Below are 19976 nucleotides of genomic sequence, written 5' to 3' on the forward strand. Positions count from 1 at the left end.
CCACAAAGCTCCAGAGGGTTTTGGCCTCCTTTCCCCCATATCACGTCTTATCTTGGGCAGCTCAAGAAATGGTTGTTCTCTGTTCTCCAACTCAGTATTGTTTCTTGGAATACGCTTAACTCCTCCTGCTCCTGGAAAGCAAGATGGACTAGATCTGACCCCAGCTTTCAGCTGTGCCTTGTTACATGAGGAAGATGCAGCTCACCTTCCACACAAAACAGGTGTAGGTGTTCAAGGGCATTCCCACAGAGGGATGACTGAGTCAGCAAAGAGCATTGCAGATGGTTCCTTACCCAATTTTTCAAGGGAGAAAAGTCTCCCTGTGGTTCAGCAGCCGCTGGAAGGTACAGAACAAGCCACAGCGCTGCTGTCGTAGAAGAGGACACTTACCCAAGGCACAGCACCCCTGGTTAAGATGTAACTCTGAGCTCTCCCTTGTAACTTAAAGGAAAACCCAAGGTGGCTCTAGAAGGGAAGTGGGATCTCTTTGGTGCTTGTTGTCTCCGTGGTCTCCGCGCTGGGTGGCGGGTGATCCGCGCGTGCCGAGCTCTGCCGTGACACACCTGCCTCTCTCTGTCCCTTGTCCCAGGTACCCCCCCGGGATGGTCAGCGTCGCACCAGGAGGAATACCGGCAGCTATGGAGGGCATCATCCCCGGAGGCATCCCCGTCACTCACAACCTTCCCACAGTGGCACATCCGTCCCAAGCTCCATCCCCCAACCAGCCCACAAAACACGGGGACAACAGGGAACATCCCAACGAGCAATAGCAGATAATTTAAAAACCGTTCAAAAAACTTAGGACCAAGAGACATTGGAAAAAGAAGTTATACATGAACTAGAAAAAAAAAGAAGAATTTGATACGAAATTTGTAATGTTGATTTTGGACAGACGCATCATTGGTGTTCCAGTGTTCCCGACAAAGCGACAGCAGCCAAGACTGGGGAGAAGCCCTGGAGAAGTCACCTCTTACTGCAGCGCTGAAAACTAGGATGTGATACATTAATGAGCAACTTCTGTTATTGTGTGTTGAGTTTCCTTCATCTGTGCATCAATCACATGAATAAAAATAGATTTTTTTTTCCCCCCCCCTCAATTCCTTGGGAAGGACAGGGCTCCTGCACTGTGCTCAGACCATTGAATTAAGCCATCTTTACAGAGTTAATGTAAGAGGAAACCATTATGTGGCTTTAGCCCTTTCCTTACTCTTGTGTCTGGTACCTCTCCTAACAGGAGGCAGCAGTCCTGGCTTAGAAGTGGAAGAAAAAAAAAGAAAAATACTACTACTACTATTCCTTTTTTTTTTTTTGCAGTCTCACAGGGCCAGTGCCGTGTAACAGAAGTTCTCCTGCCAGGTTTAAGTTCTAGCCATTCCAGCCGGGATCCGTGGGATGGGGAGGGCAGAAAGGGCTCCTGGCAACAGCCACTGCCCTCCCAGGCTAAGGAAAAACCAAACTGCCAGTCTCTTCTCTGCCCAATACACTGAATAAAGTAGCTGTGCATCCACCTACGCCCTGCAATGATGCAAGAAAAATAAAAGAAAAAAAAAAGAAAAAATAAAGAAAAAAAAAAAGAAGAAAGTATTAAGTTTCACACACTATTTGTACTCAAATATATTTTCTCAGTTTTAAATCTGCAGCTATTTTATCAAGTGGAAAAAGTCTTGAGCTGGAAAGGGTTCAAGAATAATGTTGCATTTCCTTATGTCTCAGGAAACACTTTTTATGGTAACTTGTCAGACTGTCTATGAACAAAATCCACTTTTTTAGACATTGATAAAAGTCTTCTTTTCTTCACGTGATATTTTATACAAGAACACTTCAAGATGTGTTATTAGATGTGACTGATTTTAACAAATCCTATTAGATTTGTATCAACTAGTTACATGTTATATTCATAGTCTTTTGTGAATCATCGCCTTTTTGTTTTTAAAGATGGCCTGTTTTGAGCCTTTGTATGGGTACATTCCTGTTTCTGTGACAAAAAAAAAAAAAAAAGAAAGAAAAAAAAGAAATCTTGAGCTGTCCCAAACAGACAAAAAAGAAACCAATGGCTATCAGTATGTTTTGTTTTAGTGTGTTACCGTTACTGTATTTGTTTATTGTAAAGGTGGACATTTAGCGTTCAGTGCAGTTTTCAATAAAAAAAGTGATAAAATTTCTATAATTTCTGGAAGGCAAGAGCTCTCGCTGCAACCTGGGGCTTGAAGACACTGAGAGTGCCCAAAGGTACAGAAATGTAAGTCTGGTCACACTTTGTGAGTATTTAAAAGCAATGGGAAGGAAGGGAAGGTCCTTTCCACCTCAGACTCTTTATGGTAATAGGCAACCTCTGTAGAAAAGTATCACTGTGGTTCCCACTCAGCTACGAAGGCAGCTACACCTCAAACATCTTTTGTACGTACTCAAGAACTGAAGCATTAACAAACCACTAGAGAATAAACCCAAAAACATGCTTGAGAGGTGCTGGTGGCTTTGAGCCTCACTAGCCAAAAGGCCTGTTCTTGTTTCCACCCCTTCTTTCCCCTTGTGCCTGAGTTCTGCACACATGGAGTTAAATGGGGCAAAGAGTTTGGTCTGGAAAGGGACTAAAAAAGCTGAAATCAAAAGTGTCTAAGTTAAAAAAACCTCTGTATTGTGTTTGCTTTAAATTAAACTGAAAACTAATTACCATCTTCAGACAGTCCAAAAAAGAGGTCACCTGTTATAGAGGAGTGACAGCTCTCTGTCAGTGCTCAACATGGCCCAGCAGTGAATTATCCATGACCTCCATGAGAAACCAGGATAAAACAGGTCAGGTACAGGGAGGTATTTGGGAAGCACTGAAATGACCATCAAAACCAAGAGGAAAACACTGAATTGATATTAAGGTTTAGAGTTGTTTTAAAAATAAATGAGCTATGGTACTTAATTTTCAATAAGAGCTGCATCCCAGATGGTGCTGGTACTTCCCTGCACCACAGGAATTCATGTGCCAGGACTGGACTCTGCAGAGGGACTGCGAGAGGCTCAGCTCAGAAAATGCTGGAATTTTCATTAACACCCAGACTTCCCTCTCAACCAAAACCAAGGATTTAAGTGCTACAAGCTCAAGAGGAGCAGAGATTAAGCGATCCCAAGGGTTACAAGTGCCTGCAGCGAGAACACCAGGAAAATGCACAGAGATCAGATCCATGGAACTGGAAAGGGAAGAGTATCATCACAGTTGGGATATGCCAAAGCACCAGGAAACTGCAACTCTCCAAAGGAAAATTATTGGGCAGAGAAAAGGGAGATAAACAGTTACTGCTGAAGATTTGTGCTGTTGCTTTGCTGGTATCCTGCTCACAGGGAAGGTGGGAAGGGAGACTCTCCTGGGAGAATCCCCTCCTTCTCCAGGGAGAACTCTATGGATGTCAGAGCAGTGTAAAACAAGCAGCTTGAAGGTGTCAAACACTAAAACCTAAAAAAAAAAAAAGGGGGGGGGATAAGAGAAGTTACTGTATGGAGGGGGGGGGTGAAGGGGAAAGCAGAAATTAAACAAGGGTCTCCAAACACACATAAACTGATGTGGTTAATGGAGGAAACACAACCGGGAGTATTTGCCATAAGCCATGCAGCAGAACTTTGGAAGAATCCAGAATTACTAAATTTTAATATATTAAAAACAAAAGAAATACAGGGATTTTTTCACTGAGGAATTCATAAATAAAACCAGAAAAAAAAAATAAAACCCAACCAGCTGTAAAGGAGGTAGCAAGGAGAAGCCAAGTTCTGTGCTAGGAAAGTGTGTGCAAGCCTTAGTATGAGGAAAGTAACACTGAGAAACCCAACATTTTATGTATGTACTTGGCTGAGAGAGCAGAACTTGCCAACAAGCTGCAGGGGAGCGTTTGCAGATTAACCTCAGTGTCTGTAAACTTTGAAGTGTGTGATTGGAGGAGCCACTGACACACTGACTGCGGTGCGAGCACAAGCAGGGGGTTGCAGCTCTTTTAATCTACAGGTACATGAGGTTTGGATTACTTTGATTCTGGAAAAAAAAAGACACTTCACCAGTTCCCAAACGGCCTGTGAAGCACGTGAACCTGAACATACCATTGTACAGCACATCAGAACAAACAATAATGATCAAGGAAGCCAAGGGCTTCAAAGTACCAGGACCATCCTCTCAGGCCAGGACTTGATAAATATCGGTGCATGCGTCCGAGGAACAGCTGAACTGACTGAACAGGGAATTCCACTGGATGTGGGGAAGTGCTGGGGGACAGGGATCATCAGGCCACAGCCCACGGACAGCAAGAGAGGAGGGCAGGAGTGCTTGGCCAGTTTGGCTCAAGGTAGATTTTCACATTGGTTATTCTCCCCCTGTGACAAGGAAGCTCCACTTCCCTAAATGGAACAGCACTGTCAAAAGCAGGGAGGGGGAAGTGAAAACAGCACGGCATCCTCAGAGCAGCCTACAGAGTCAGGAGCTTATCCTTGTGTCCATTATATGGTGGGCTGCACAGGGCAGCTGGTCCTGGGCAGGCTGGGATCTGAATTTACAGGAGCTGGTCTTCTAAAGCTGACATGCTCAGTCCTGAATTAGGACATCCATGGCCACACCACGACACAAACCACGTCACCACGGGATGCAGACCAGCTCAGGGCACGGAAATCCTCATCCCAGCTTGCCCTGCATTCAGCTCCCCTGACACAAAAGCTTTATGTCCTCAGCTAGACAAGGTATAAAAGGATTTCACTGCAAGGTAAGAAAAAGGACCCAAAAAATCCCCATTTAGAAAGGAAACTTGAACCATATGCTCATGAAGAACCTCTGTAGTATCATCAGTCTGCCACGTGAGCTCAGGTCACCCACAGGGACATGGCAGAGAAGCATCCCTTCACCTGGAAATTTGGGCATGCACCAACCAGAGATCTAATGGCCAAAAAAAGGTGAAGACATAATAAACCTCAGTGGAATCTGGGACGGGATAATTGCTAAGTTAATACAGTACTTCATTATTTCTATACTTTCGGTGTCGTCACCAAGTTTCTGTAGGAGTTGTGCACGTTTCAACACCATCTAAGCAGCATTTGGAAGAAAAAGCAGCAAGTTCCTCAGGGTTTCCATAGCTCTGAAATACATAAAAATATGTGCTATGGGGCTTCTTTCCCAATTCTAATTAAAACAATTTCATCTACTGCAAAATTTCTTACTCAACCACCACACCATCAAAAGTGCTTTTCAAGACAACCTGAATTGCACTGTATATGTAGAAACTGGCATTAACCTTTAGTGTTTCAGTGAGATTTTTAGATAAACTTTATCCATTACAGGTTACATGGCTAAAGTTATCAAATATAATAAAATTTCTACTGGAGAATATACTCTGAACTTACAATCTTAGGAACTTACATAAGTTTAAGTATGGCCACATCAATCAACATGCAAGAAATTCCCAGGTTTACATACTGAGAAATATATAACAGTACTTTTAAACAATTTGAGCATAGATTCTTCTTTTTAATTAGAACTGCCAACTGGATTCTCACTAGATTTAGTGATCAAGGAGGAACCCTTTAAAAAGGTGTTTTTTCATTTGCAGCAATGTTTGAGTGATCAAAGAATAAATGATAAAATGGTATATATAACTTGTATCACAGCAAGATGGGAGTTCTGATGAGGAAATTCTCAACTGTGTTTGAGTTCTCAGATTTCACACAGTTTTTGTTTAGTGTATGCTCACTGGAATAAAATCCCTACCTTTTAGGTCACTTCTCTGAATAAATATTCTTACCTACACTGAAAGGAATCTATTAACTATTAGAAGAAAAAAAAAATACAAGCAAAAAAAAAAGGAAAAAAAAAAACAAAAACAAAACCAAAAAGCTTTTTCAGGAAACAAATCATTTCACTCAATGAAAAATTTAGCTTCTCTTCCAGTTGGTTCCGTAGAGTTTAGACTTTATTATATGGGCACAGCAATAACTAAAATATTAGTAAAATAATGAAGGTACTTTTGTTTATGACTTGCTCTGGGTATTTTGTGCAAACAAAAAAAACAACAACAACGAAAAAAAAAAACCTTCTCACAATCTGACCTGGGCACTAGTGAGATTTCACAGAAAAGGGCCTTTGAGGGAAATGTGTCAGAGTATCTAAAAGGTGATGGAGAAGACCAAGTCCTACTGTAAAAGAATCTCAGAGGGAGGAGACATCCAGCTAAAATGTGCTTTCAGAAGTGCCCTTAGTTGAAAAATTTCTCTGCAATAATTAAGATGCTGGTATACGTTTCCTATTACACAACCTCTTACACAACCACATGCGGTACATTTATAGACAGATTTACAGTCAGTCAGAAAGAAAAATGGGGTTGGTTTTGCTTTTTTTCCGTCTTGATAATAAAATTAGCTGTTTTTTGTTTCTTTTTCGTGTTTTTATACAAACTGGAGTCCAGCCCATTTCGCTCTCTCCAGGCAGCAGGATGAGCTTCTATCCTCTCTCCGTGCTGTCGGGAGAATCCTTCCCCAGCACGCATCCCCCAGACCTGGGTGGTTCCACACCCCACTGCCACAGCACAACTGCGGGTCAGACACTCTGCGCGGCTCATGTTCACTTTATTCATCACCATCATTCGTCGTCATCATCCTCGTCTTCCTCGCCGTCGGACAGGGACGTGCAGGGCCGGATCTGCCGGTAGCGGTCGAGCCACTTCTCCACCATCTGCGTGACCAGCGGGTGGTTGCGCCGGCGGGAGCTTTTCTGCATGGCCACCAGGACCCCCCCTTCCGTCACGCAGCAGTCCAGCCACTCCCGGAGCAGCTTCTCCTGCTGCTCCTCGTTGCCAATCTGGGGGGGAGGGCGAGAGAAAACACCCAGGATGAGCCTTCACACACCACCAGCGCTTCCAGGAAGCCCCCCTGTGATGTTCCAAAATCCTGCACCCCCACCTCTCCAAAAGCCAAACTGATGCCCCCAACCAAAGTTTGAAGGCTCTGGAAATACCCTCCAGCTGTTCTTCCCAATTTTTCACATCTGTATTTCCAATTCAGCCTTCCTATATTTCAGTTATTTGTGAGCATCTAGTTAGTTATTGTAGGCATCATATATAAGAAGAGTAAGCCACAGAATCAACAAGGTTGGAAAAGACCTCTGAGATCACCAAGTCCAACCCATGACCCAACACCACCTTGTCACCCCAGACCATGGCACTGATGCCACATTCAGTCTCTTCTTAAACACCTCCAGGGATAGTGACTCCCCCACCTCCCTGGGCAGCCCCTTCCAATGCCCAATCACCATCTCTGGGAAGAGCTTCTTCCTGATGTCTGACCCCCACCTGGTTACAACCTCCTTTCCTAAAAGAGTCTTCTGGCTTTACAAAGACATTTTTAGGAGCCTTAAAGAGTTCTTGACATGAAACATTTCCTCTTTTGTGGCTTGCTGAAGAAACACCTCTCTCTAGACTTAACACCCATTTTTTTCTCCTGTATATACAGGATGCCCACTTTTTGCAATTACTTCAGGTTTTCCCACCCTCCCTTCCCCCATGAACACCCTTAAGTGTGTCTTTTTCACAGTTATTAAAGAAAAATCAAGTTGAGTTTCATTAGAATAAAAGGTAGAATGTGCTGTAACTATGGGCCAATATTTGTACTGCATTCTTTGGAGAAAAAAAAAAAAAGACAGATTTCAGTCTTGCATTAGTGACAGAATCCTTATTTCCGGGTCCTGTTCTCCATGTGCTTATATTTGACACTCTCAGGCAGATGGTGGGATTTTGGGGTGTCATGTGCAGAGGCAGGAATTGGTCTCAAGGATCCTTGTGGGTCCCTTCCAACTCAGGATATTCTGTGATTCTATTCTAATGTCCTATGATTCACAACGGACAAATGAAGTTACAGAGCTACAAATCAGCGTGAAATTTGTGGGAAAATACCTTTCAGAATCACCTCAAATGACAGGGAAGGGAGCAGCAGTAATTAAACAGAACAGCACACTCCCTGTAATTCTTTGAGCAGCAGAAACACAGCTGTAGTGCCAAGGCTACAGAGCTTCAACAAGGAGCTGTGGCAAAGGGGACCAGCCACACACAGGTTCCTTCTTACCTCTTGAGCAGAAAGGAAGTGAATGTGCAATAGTTTCCTCTCGCTGTCCACCAAGGGTAGAAAAGTAACAGTAACATCATCGTCAGTGTTCAAGTTAGCACCAGCCCCTCGATTGCCATAGCCATCGTTCTCCATGGCAACCAGGGCGGAGAAATGGCCCCTCGTGTAGCCCAGAGCTATAGGACTTTTCCAACAAAAACTCTGTTCCCATAACAAAGGCAAATACACACCTGTGGGAAATTGAAACAGAGGGTAAGACTCGGACTTAGCGTTCCACAAGGAAGGATTTTGATACAAACCTTTTGGCTTTGGCTTAACAGTAACAGAAGTACATCACAAGTATTTAAAACATATGGTTTGGTCTACACTGACACAGGTCACAGTTTTCAGTACAGCTAATTATTATTATTAGTTAACATAAGTCAGGTATCTTTGCAAGTCTACAAGTTTAGACATAAAAGCTATTACAATCACAACCAATACCACACTACTCTACCCCTAAAATCTACAGTCTGTAGTGCAGTGATGAACAAAACCAAGATTAAAAAAGCAGTCTTATGTTTGGTAGCTCTTCTTAAAATAAAAAAAAAACACGTGAAGAAGAAGAAAAAAAAAATCAGATTCTGGATCACAGAAATAAAATCTACAGTCAGATGTCTATTTTTACCAGATCAAAAACTCCACCATCTGCTCACCAAAGTTATTATTAAGAGAACTTACTGCACTAAATGTTATTCAGTACCAATGTAGCCCATCCCAGAGAGAATGGGACTGCTCATACACAGTAGTCATAGATTAAATTAACCCACATCAATTATTCATATCTAGCCTCAATAGAGGAAAACAACCCCAAAAACCCACCAAAAAGCTGATACTATTTTGCTCAGCTACAGCAAACTCCTGATGTCACAGATTTTGGGAGGAACTGCACTTCTTCTCCCCAACCATTTTTAGCAATAAATACAGCAATTTGCTCGAGGTCTCAAAATAAAGCTGGAACCCCTTCCTTCCAGGAACATAAATAATTCCTGGTGTGCACTGCTGCAAGACAACTTCAGCAAAAGCACAGTTCACCTTGTGACAGGTTAAAAATAGCCCCACATAAACTCAAGTGCACATGTAGCATAGCAACCCCTCCTAGTACAGCTGCTGCAGCAAAACAAGGCACTTCTCCTCCAACATCCATGGAGAGGGAATGCTAAAACAGGAATCTGAGGCAGGGGGTGGGTTTGGAGGTTTTAGTTAAGTTTAGAACTCACCTTTTTTGCTGCAGTAAAAATTAGTGGGGGCTACCAGTAAATAATTGTCCCTTTCCCCCCGTTTTTGAATTAGCAATCAAGTGCTACCTGAATGTCTTTCCATTTCTTTCAGATTAAGTTTCACACAAGTTTTTACACCTTGATTTAAGGACAAATCCTTTTAATACCTTCTTAGCACTCTCTTCCTCCTGTCCCCATTATTAAATCTCACTCTAATGCAATAACTAAAGGTGCAGAACAAGGGATAAGCGTTACCCATAAAGTTTCAAGCCTTTACATTTAGGGAAGGAACCAAACACGTGGTCAAAATTCAAAGTTACATTGAAAATAACATACAGTCAAAAGTAAGGGAAACAGTCCCTCAATTCCTGGGAATTAGTTCTTCATGCACACCTAGCACAGCTACCTGACCTTTCAGGACCAAAATTCATCTGTTTGCCTCAACATAATCCCCTACACTAAAATTCAGCAACTTTTTGGAATTTTTTTTTCCACCATTATCTTATTAAAAAATTCCCCACCAATCATTTCCCCACGACAGAAGGCTGTGCTACACTTTCCATTCCTCCTCAACATTATGTGATGAGCTCCACAAGAAAGGAATTTCAAGCATTACTAGGGAGAATATCTAGTGCTTTTAAGAGTTATAAAAGTCACTCTGATATAAAGTGAGAAGGTTGCATAACAACAGTTGACATGAACACAAGGCATGGAAAATAAAGAGTAGGGGCTAATACCTATCCTGGGAGCCACCCACATAGGATTTAGTTTCTCCAACCTGATCTGATGATCACTTCAGTCAGTCACCTCTTTTCCTGATCAATTTTAAAAGCTGTATATTCATGCCACTAAATACATGCAGCCAGACCAGGAGCACACTTCGGGCTGAGTAGTAAATGAATCTTTTACTGTCAAAGCCTTAATATTTAAAGAAGCATTAACAGTCAACTGCAACCTGGGAAACAAGGAGGTTGTCACTTATGGGATTCACAGCAGTTACAGCAAGAGTGACAAGTTGAAACAAGGAATCCTTGGAGAAAAAAATTCCTATCAGGGAGAGTATTTTGGGGATGGTAAAAAGGTTGTAATACCTTCCAAGGAGCTATGAACTGAACCATGATGTTAAGCAAGTATTAAAAAAATCCAATTCCCTATTTCTATCATAACCTACAATCATGGAATGGTTTGGGTTGGAAGGGACCTTAAAGACCATCTTGTTCCACCCCCTGCCATGGGCAGGGAAACCTTCCACTAGACCAAGTTGCTCCCAGCCCCACCCAACACTTGAACCCTTCCAGGAACGGTGCATCAATCACTTCTGCACCACCATCTTTCTTTCCTCTTTCTTTTTTTGGTGGATGTGATGTTAAACACAGGCAGGGAGCTCCCCAGCAAGGCAGGGACACCCCAGCAATCCCCACAGCTCCCCCACAAACCCAGAGCAGTCCTGTACCATTTCCAGGAGATTCCTCCTGGCAGCCGATGCTGCTCCGAGTCCGACGGCTGTTGGGTCTCAGCTGTGCTGACTTTTAATTAGCACACATTAACCACAAAAATGTGGCTGGGCAGGGGTAGAAGTAATTCCAGGTAATCTGACACAGGACTCTCAAGTTCACCTGTTCACAGTGCTGTGTGTTTCCATGTATGGATGGATGTGGCTTGTGGTAAACAAATCAAGTCACAAATATTTGGCTGCCTAAATTCCTGGAAACTTGTCTCTAGTAAAAGGTTATCCCAGACACCCAGTTACCTTCTAGTTCACAGAGCAAGAAAACAATTTCAGCACATTTAGGCTGTGTAACACTTGTCTGCCTCGATGCCCAATCTTGGAAATAAAAACATTTACAAACCACAGAGCCTTGGAGTCAAAATGTCAGATCTATGTGACATGAAAAACTGTTCTTTCCCAGTCTTCCATCATCTCAAATAAAAGATAACATGTAACTACAAAGAGCACCAAACTTTTAGACTCTTCAAAAAAGTATTTCATTTCCCTACATAAAGTTGTGTTACTGCCCCAAACACAGAAGCAAAACAGCTTCTCAGGTTTTCTGAAGACTCTAAAATTAACTCCACAGCTTGGGTGTTTCTATACATTTGCCTCCTTCCAAAGTTATCATACTTTTTTTTTTTTAAATTACAAAAAGAGATGCTTTGGGAAGTCCTCCACTAAGTTATAAATAAATGGTGGGTCATGATCAAGCAGATACACTTGAGCCCAGTAAGATGAACCGTGGGCAAAACAAATGCCCCAACCCCCTGAAACACAGATAGTTCTTTCCACACGGATTTTGTTTACTGCTGAGCCTGTGCAGATGCTCCCAATCCTCTCTGAAGTTTTATTCTTGGAATAATAAAATTTTTAAGGCATGTAGTAGAGAGGAAAGTTGCCCTAACACAGATTTGGCTGCAAAACAGAAAACACATCTTTAGAAATTTCCAGATGTATGTCTAAGCAAAGCTGGACTGAGTCAGCTGAACATCTTCTTATTTATCTTAAGGACAGTCAGGCTGTTTGCCCACAAAACAAGGAGGAGAAAAAGTCAGATTGGGAAGAGGAAAAAGTCATTAAGAACCTGATCAAGCTATGAAAAATTGTAGTACTAATGAGAAATAGGTCAGTATTTACATCACACTTGCTGTAAAGTGTGAATTACTGAAGCAAAGATAAACTTTTAAAACTTCCTTTAAAGCCATCATGGAATTCACTTTTGCAGAAAGTGAGATTTACATTATTGGTTGACCAATATTTTGTAAGTGTAACTAAGTTACCTAACCTTATACCTCACACAGTAACTGCTGGTAGAGCATTTATGAACAGAATTCCTCCCTTTTGGCCTCTTACGTTCAAGCTGCCACTTATTTTATTTTAAATCAATTACAATAAAAAGCTCAACTGTATCATCACACTACTTTAATCTCTCTTCCTGTCTCTGAATGCCCTTGCCTCTTGCTTTAGGGGTGGCTACTTGTCTCTGCTCTTGAGGGCTGCTCCAGAAACCCCCTCCCAGGCTGCTGCTGTGACAAGGCACAGCCCTCCTTTCCCAAAGGACACCCAGCAGATCCTGCTGTCGCTCCAGTGAAAAACTGGCCAATGCCAACACCCTCTGCCCCCACCTTTACGAGCCTCCTCCAGGAAATGCTAAATTCTGCAGTTTCTAAAATGAATATTTACAGCCACATTTCAAATTCCATTTATTAAACCTCTTGTGTCTTGCAGAAGTACAAACCACACACCCTCTGATAAATTTTCACAATCAGAATATTTCATATAAATTGCAGACTACAGGTATGTTGAGTGGAGCTCAGAATATATTTTTACTGTGGTCACAGGCACCACGCCCATTATAAAATGAAAAACTACAAGTTTTGAGGGGATTGTTTTCTTCCTTTTAATAGTAAATGAAAATTTACCTACAACAGAATTCCATCCTCTCCCAGACAGTAACTTAATGTCACCCTCCCTTTAAGTTTACAGCTGAACCTTTTTTAAAACTGAATTTGAAAAACTAAAGGCTTACCTTGAAAGCGGGTATATCCTAATGTTTCTCCTCGAAAACTCTTGTAATATTTTACTCCATAAACTATAATTGGTCTTCTAAGAATATGTGCAAGTACAAAAATGTGTGTCTGCTCCAAACTTGCTCCAGGCTGAACCAAACACAAAGAAAGACATCACTTGAAACAAAAAACTTATCATTCCATACTTGGAAATTTGAAAAAACAGTCTCCAAATTGAGATAGAAAGTGTTTTTAAGAGTGATACAGCTTGGACAGGAAAAACAAAGACTGGTAGACTTTTGGAAATAAGTAAAAACATTTCAGCTTGCACAAGAACTTAGTATGTCAGTAATAATCCTTTGTCCTATTGCCCAGATTCAATCCAACTTACTTCATTCCCCAGTTAGAAATGAAACTCTAAATAATACTTAGTCTAAAAATAATTCACTCATCTGGGAGCAGGTTAAGACAAATACCTTTTGATGATAGGAAAAGGGCACATCCAAAACAAAGCTCAAGAAATTAGCATCAAAATCATGTTTATACTTTAAAAGAGGAGCTAAAAATATTCATACAGCTGGAAGCTTATAGGAATGTAAATCTCATTTTGGAGGGGAGTTATAAAATAACAGCTTGCTGAAATTTCAGAAGTGTAAGATGACAGATTTGTAGGTGTGTTTTGGGAGGTAAAAGTGCTGCAGGAGCTGGAGGAGGACATTAGGCAGACGGTTGTGTATTAGTTTATTCTACAGACTTCACTCTGACACCACAAGACTTTTTTTTTTGTATTGCTTAAGAGCAAGCTCAAAAATTATAATTTGAAATGAATCTTTGCACATTGGCAGAAGACTTTACCCAGTAATACTTGGAGATCGCTGCCTTAAGAGCAATGTTTTCCTTCATATATTAATATTCTTAATTCCTGAAAAACACCTCAGTTTCATGAAATTGCTTTTCAGAAATTAAAATATCCCTTCTGTCAGCCCTCTTTCACAGGAGTTTTCTCACCTGGCTGGCAAGGGAGAGTATGAATGCCCAATCCTCCTGCCACTGCTCCTCCCGCAAGGAGAAATGTAAACCGAAGCTTTGGGAATACCACGATTCCCACTCTTTCCAGCGTGTGTAGAACCTACAATGTTAAGACAGAGAGAAAGAGGGGTAAAGGCAAAAATATTTACTCAACCACCATAATCCTGACAGCAATATTTAACCCTTGTAATCCTTTGTCCCGAGTCCGAGAAGGGGGAAGAAAGAGAGCATAGGTCAGGAAAACTGGTTTTGTTTTAATCTTCAGGAGACTCCATTTGGAAATCCTCATTTAGGAAATCACTTGGCATTGCAATGCCTGCAGCCAAACATGATCCAAGGTCCTACCAGGCTCCTGGATAGTGTGATACTTCTTGGAATAGTTTGTTCTTAAAGTCTTATTGGTGCTGATGTACAGGGGACATAATTAAGACATTCCATTTCATAAAGGAGGAGTTGCTCATTCTTCTCACACAAAAAATATAGGTATTCTCTATTTTTAACCATATCACGAGCCAATTAACTACACAGTAACCCTGTATCGATTTCAAATAGACCATGGTTAAAATGCAGAATCTGTTTTCTACCAGTTTTTGGAACAAAGGTTATGGTAATTTCACATTATATTGAGTTATAAGGCAGCGTGGATAAAAATCAAATGTAGAAAGTGGGATTAATATGATTTACACTGAAAGTTTTAAGTCATAGTATTTCTATTTTTTTGTTTGGTAATTAAGCCACAATATTTTATTCTTCTTAATCATCTACAGTGAAAAATGACCCACACATTAAAAAGCAGATGTTGGCTTTCTCAAATTTTAAACTCAGTCCCATCACAGTACTATGGCAAAGCCACAACCTCACATGAGGGACAGAGGTTCAGGGAAGAGTGCTACGCCAACTTTTAAACAATGGCCTTTACTGTGAAGACAAAGAAACCATTCTGAAGTTCAGCTTATTAAAAAAGTCACTGAAATGAACTCATTTAATTAAAATCTGAGAAAATTAACAGACAGTGTGTGGATCAAACCTTCCCTATGCCTTCAGTGAAGCTGTGACCATCCTAAAACCTTGGTGTGTAAAACAGTCACCAGCCAGGTTTTCCTGAGTCCAGCTAAAACCTTTACATGGCTTAAAACTCCTATCAGTAAGATATTTGGATAGGTCTGTGCTAATTCACAGTAATATATCCTACAAGGAATTTTCTGGATCTACATTCCAGTTTCTATCCAAATGCACCAACTGCTTCCATCTCTGCAGCTGATAAGGTTTTGTGTTTCCCCCCAGAAATCTCTAACAGAGCACCTTGTGCTAAATGAATTAATTGCCAGCGTTCCTGAAAGAAATTAAATCAGATTCTGAGGGAAAAGAAAACAAAACAAAAAACCCAACAAACAAAACCCAAAAATCAAAACACACATACAAACAACAAACAAACAAAAAACCCAAACAAAACCCACCAGCACCACAGTGAGAGAGAAACCCCAGAAAACAGAAGGGAAGAAAGAAAAAAAGAGGGGGGAAAAAAAGAAAAAAAACCAAATTACTCCCTAAAAGACTGTCTGTGAAAGTGTTTTACTGGAGAAGTTTCTTCCCTAAGCTAGTCAGGCATAGACAGCACTTGAACTCATTTCAACAAACTTTTCAGGTTAACAGAAGAGAACAAAATGCATCCATAAAAAAAAAAAACCTGGAAGCCAAGTTAGGGCATGTGCCCACTCTCCAACAAAAGCTAATGGTGGAGTACAAAAAGGGACACATCAGAACACACTTTTGTGTTAACTAAAAGTGTAGTTATTTAAAGGTGAGTGGAAAAGATTCCACAGGCCAGAGCCTCTGGGAACTTCACTATTGAGCTTCTTCTGAGTACCAGACATAAGAGTGTCTCTGGTAAATAGATTCTTCTTTGTTCAGCATCTAAACAAACATAACAAAATGAGGCCAAATGAGTTACATGAGTGTTCTGTGTCTGACTATAAAAATACCCATTTTAAAGTGTCTTTGTGAAGGCTTTGAAGAATAATTCCACTAGATAAAAGTTTAATCAGGGATTGCATTTAAGAGCCTATTCCTTCAGCAACTTCCTATTTGTACCTTCATACACAGAATCTATATAGCAAGTATAGGATGTACAGGATGATCAATTTACAACTGAATTTGGCTGAGAGACTTGTTCTAAAGACCTGTATCCTATAAAGGAACACGACTTGTTCTTTAAAGATTTGTTCCTTAAAGTCAAAAGACTTGTTCCTACTAAGGAACACATGAATCAGTTAAAAAATATGCTTCTAATAAGGATGAAGATTAAGTAAATTCAGAGTAAAATGCAAATTCTGTCTTGAACATTAACTAAAAAGCTTAGCAAGATTTAGCAGCCCCTAAATAACAAGTGTTATGTTAGATACAGCAGTAAGTCACCCACAGTTGGCACCAACATTTTGAGAGATCTGGTTCCAAGCTCAGTAGTTTGCAGCACGTTTCTGGATTTTGTTACCATAAAGAACAAAACCTGATGTATCATAAATTTCTGTTCTGACCTCAAGGGAACTACTTGTGATGCCAGGGACATTCCTGCATGGTCGAGATGCAGAGTCCACTATAAACAACTCTAAAGCAGTGACAGATCCTTTCAGAGGGAGGTCCTTGGGAGAATTGCTGCTGAAGCACGACTTTACTGAATCCAGCTCTGGATGCTAATTTGGGGAGTTTTCTCCAAATAGCAGCTGGGGACAGTGATCACAAAAGCTACTTATAGGTACCACTAAAATTAACCTTTGTTGTTGACTTCCTGTACAGCACATAGAGGAAGGGCCAAGTTCTTTCTCTAGCAGGTGCTGACAGTTTCTCTTGTCCTTGATTACAAGAATATAAAAGAAATGACTGCCTGTGACTGGCGTTATCAGTCTCTGTCAGCTCTTCCCTCAGTCCATGACACACCACCAGTTGTCCAAGTGGAAGGATTCTGCCTCTAGGAGAGGCAAACTACATCAGACTAAAGAAGGTTGCCAGTGTAAACCAACAAAAGTTGTTTTACAGAATGATAAATTAAATTTTATGGCCAAATGACAGTCCTAGTTAAATTTCAACACTCTGTGCTTTACTGCCACTCTTGTAGCAGACAGAACAGGGACAAAAAGAGCAATCCCAAATCAAGCTGTAACTAAGCAGATGGAATGAAAATACTGCAAAGTTTACAAGGAATAAAAGGCTATCTTCTACTAACAATCTTCTGCAAAGCTCCCACCAAGCAGCCAGGCATGGCATGTGCATGATTTACATTGCAAGTACACAGAAATTCCAGCTGTAATAACTGTGGTCAGCGCACGCCTGACAGTATAAAATTATTTTACTGCTCTAAATGCCACTTGCTGACTATCACATACCATCACTGAGTTCAGAATGTCCCAGTTCCCAGTGCTCTTATTTAAGATACGGGATCTGGAGTAGAACTGGACTCCCAGTGACTTGACATCTTCGAGGTGCAAAAGGGAACTGGAACCGCAGGGCATCGGGGAGCGGCGGTTGTGTTGCTTTTTAAAAAATGGGAAAAAAGATGGGGAAAAAAAAGCTGCCATCAAACTAACTCACCAGTGGGAGCAGTCGTGCAAACTGTCGTGCAGAGCCTTGCGCAGCACAGAGTCCTTGTCATAGATGCCCCAGGTGGCCTGGAGCACCGAGTCGAGCAGGCAATCCCCGGCAGTGCGATTCCAAAGTGCGTATAACCGGCTGTCCAAGCGCGTGCCCAGCTCCAGGGACCAGTTAATGATGGGAGACTCCTCTTCCAGCTCTGCAACACGACAGTCAGCTCTTGAAACCTTAAACTGGATGTCTCAGAGTACCCCAACAACACAGCAGTGGCATAGACTCAATAATTTATCCATTTGCATGAATAAAACTCAAGTTTCCTTCACACTACAATTAACAGGTGAACTACACTGGATGAAGTGAAATAGTGTCACAAAAAAAACCCAAACCAGACCATAGGCTTAAACAAATCACCACATCATCTAGTTGAGGATTGTTATTGAAATGGAAAGATTTGTTCAGTTTTTTTTAAAAAGCTTGTGACTTAACACTGAATTTTACATTTTTTTAAAGCTCTACAAAGATACACTATAAACATGATTTCTACAGACTCCATTCTCCCTCTGCCTCATAAACAGACTGGAAATGTTAAATTTAAATTACTTTCACATGGGCATGCAGTGACAGGAAAAGGGGGAATGGCTTCCCACTGCCAGAGAACAGGGTTAGATGGGATATTGGGAAGAAATTCTTCCCTCTGAGGGTGGTGAGGCCCTGGCACAGGTTGCCCAGAGAAGCTGTGGCTGCCCCATCCCTGGAAGTGTCCAAGGCCAGGTTGGACAGGGTTTGGAGCAACCTGGGATAGTGGAATGTTTCCCTACCCATGGATGAGATGATCTTTAAGGTCCCTTTCAACAACCATTCTGTGATTCTATGAATTCCAGGGTGAAGATTAATTTGAAAGCATCTAACCTATATTTAAAACACACTGATGGATAAAGCCACATATATACACACACATGTACTTTATTTTTAATAACAGAAACATTCTCTAATGAAAAGCAAGGAGAGATTCCAGCCATTCTCGGTGCATTTACCTTTCTGAACATCTCTATCAAGTACTTCATCAAATAACTTCTCCTGGACTGTGGGTGGTAAGTCTTCAATATCTGGAAAAACAGAAAGCAAACACAAGAGTCACTTTATGTTACTGTAAAAGAGACACAACACTGGCTGCTGCTCAGGAGAACTTACACAGCTCACACAACAGCTTTCCCCCTCTCAGCCCTGACATCTCCTCTGAAAAGCTGCTGTTCCTTTCAGATCTGTCATTTCTGACCGAAGGCTTCCCAGAGCTGCTGAGGCAGGTTTTCATCTCAGCCTCCCTGTCATACCTTTGATGCAGAAAGGATCATCCCAGCACACGTAGGGGAAGAATGGATTTCTCTGAAGGGGAAAGACTACAATCACTTTGACGTGAGAAATTAAAAAAAAAAGAGTTACTTCTATCTTCAACCCTTACTGTATTTAGCACAGCTTCAATCCTAAGCAACAGCTTTATACTCATCTGAATGGCTTCCCCCCTCCAGTCTATCCCAGGTACAGTGTGCCAAGGGACTTGTTCTTGTCCAGAACATCCACTTCCTTAGTCATTTCATGCAGACTTCAATCAAATAGTTCAGAGAACTCCAATGGTTTGCAGGTCACAGCTCACAAGGCAAAAAACAAGAAGTGGGAAAACTACTGAGCTATGACATGGAAAATGCCAGTACTGACAACTCTTACAAGAGCTTTACAGACAGAATCTGCAACTATGGATCTACTTCTTAAAAAACAACAGGGGGAAAAAAGGGGCAAAAAATTGTATAATAGGCAAAAATCTCTTGTGATTTCTGTATCCTTTAAAACAAACACTGTCACACACTCTAAAACTCAAACATATGCTACATCATAAAGAGTTCCTCCTGGCCTGAGTAAGGATAAGCAGTAAAGGGTTGTCAGGCAGAGCAGCAATTAAAGAAACTTTGCTGGCTTCAGCATAATCATGAAACTTAAATACCTGAAAGTTAAGAAAGTAAATAAAACAGTCAAATAGAAACATCTAGCATCCCTTCAGGCACTCTAGGGGATAAGGACTGGGACCTAAGTGGTGTGTCAAGGGCACAAAGGTCTCTCTTAATTGCAGTGTAGTATTTGCCAGTCCTGCTCAGATGTCCAGTACCCCAGGGCTTCTGAAAGTCCACATTTAGGCACATGAGTTGTTACTGAAGCACATTATTGCTTGGTGCAGGCAGGGTGATTTGGGGTGGTCTTTTTTTTTTTTGTATGATTGATTGAGGCTTTTTAAACTAAAACTGCCTTACAGTGGCCAGCAATCCATTTAAAAGCTTTGCACTTTGACATCCATGCACTGGCTTTTTGGGAGGATCTGATCTGTTTATCTGAAAGGTCGAGTGGAAACCAGTTCCTAAACTTGTGTGATTTATCCCTCCACCCTTGGAAGTGCTCTCTTGAGCCCAACTGCTGACTACAGAAGATCTTCAGCTGACAAAGTGTGATGAAGGTGGAAATACACTGACAGTCCTGATGTAC

At 41.3% G+C, this 19976-nt stretch overlaps 2 protein-coding genes across 6 annotated transcripts in view; one reads left to right on the plus strand and one right to left on the minus strand.

Moving 5' to 3' along the window:
• CTBP2 (C-terminal binding protein 2) overlaps window positions 1-2167 on the plus strand; it is a 137072-nt gene extending 134905 nt beyond the window's left edge. For all 3 annotated transcript variants that reach the window (XM_064663560.1, XM_064663559.1, XM_064663561.1), the window contains one exon: window positions 590-2167. In XM_064663560.1, the coding sequence (XP_064519630.1) occupies window positions 590-770 (181 nt within the window). In that variant the 3' untranslated portion in view covers window positions 771-2167. The remainder of the gene's footprint in view (window positions 1-589) is intronic.
• A 1789-nt stretch (window positions 2168-3956) lies between these two features.
• ZRANB1 (zinc finger RANBP2-type containing 1) overlaps window positions 3957-19976 on the minus strand; it is a 42081-nt gene continuing 26061 nt past the window's right edge. For 2 of the 3 annotated variants that reach the window (XM_064663564.1, XM_064663565.1), the window contains exons 6-11: window positions 18482-18553; window positions 17448-17646; window positions 13842-13962; window positions 12854-12983; window positions 8074-8303; window positions 6564-6814 (exon numbers count right to left, since the gene is read on the minus strand). In XM_064663564.1, the coding sequence (XP_064519634.1) occupies window positions 6596-6814; window positions 8074-8303; window positions 12854-12983; window positions 13842-13962; window positions 17448-17646; window positions 18482-18553 (971 nt within the window). In that variant the 3' untranslated portion in view covers window positions 6564-6595. Of the gene's footprint in view, window positions 6815-8073; window positions 8304-12853; window positions 12984-13841; window positions 13963-17447; window positions 17647-18481; window positions 18554-19976 lie in introns of all 3 variants that reach the window. The other variant, XM_064663563.1, reaches the window with a different exon arrangement.

The sequence above is a fragment of the Pseudopipra pipra genome, chromosome 8 (assembly GCF_036250125.1).
Source record: "Pseudopipra pipra isolate bDixPip1 chromosome 8, bDixPip1.hap1, whole genome shotgun sequence".
Taxonomy (NCBI): domain Eukaryota; kingdom Metazoa; phylum Chordata; class Aves; order Passeriformes; family Pipridae; genus Pseudopipra; species Pseudopipra pipra.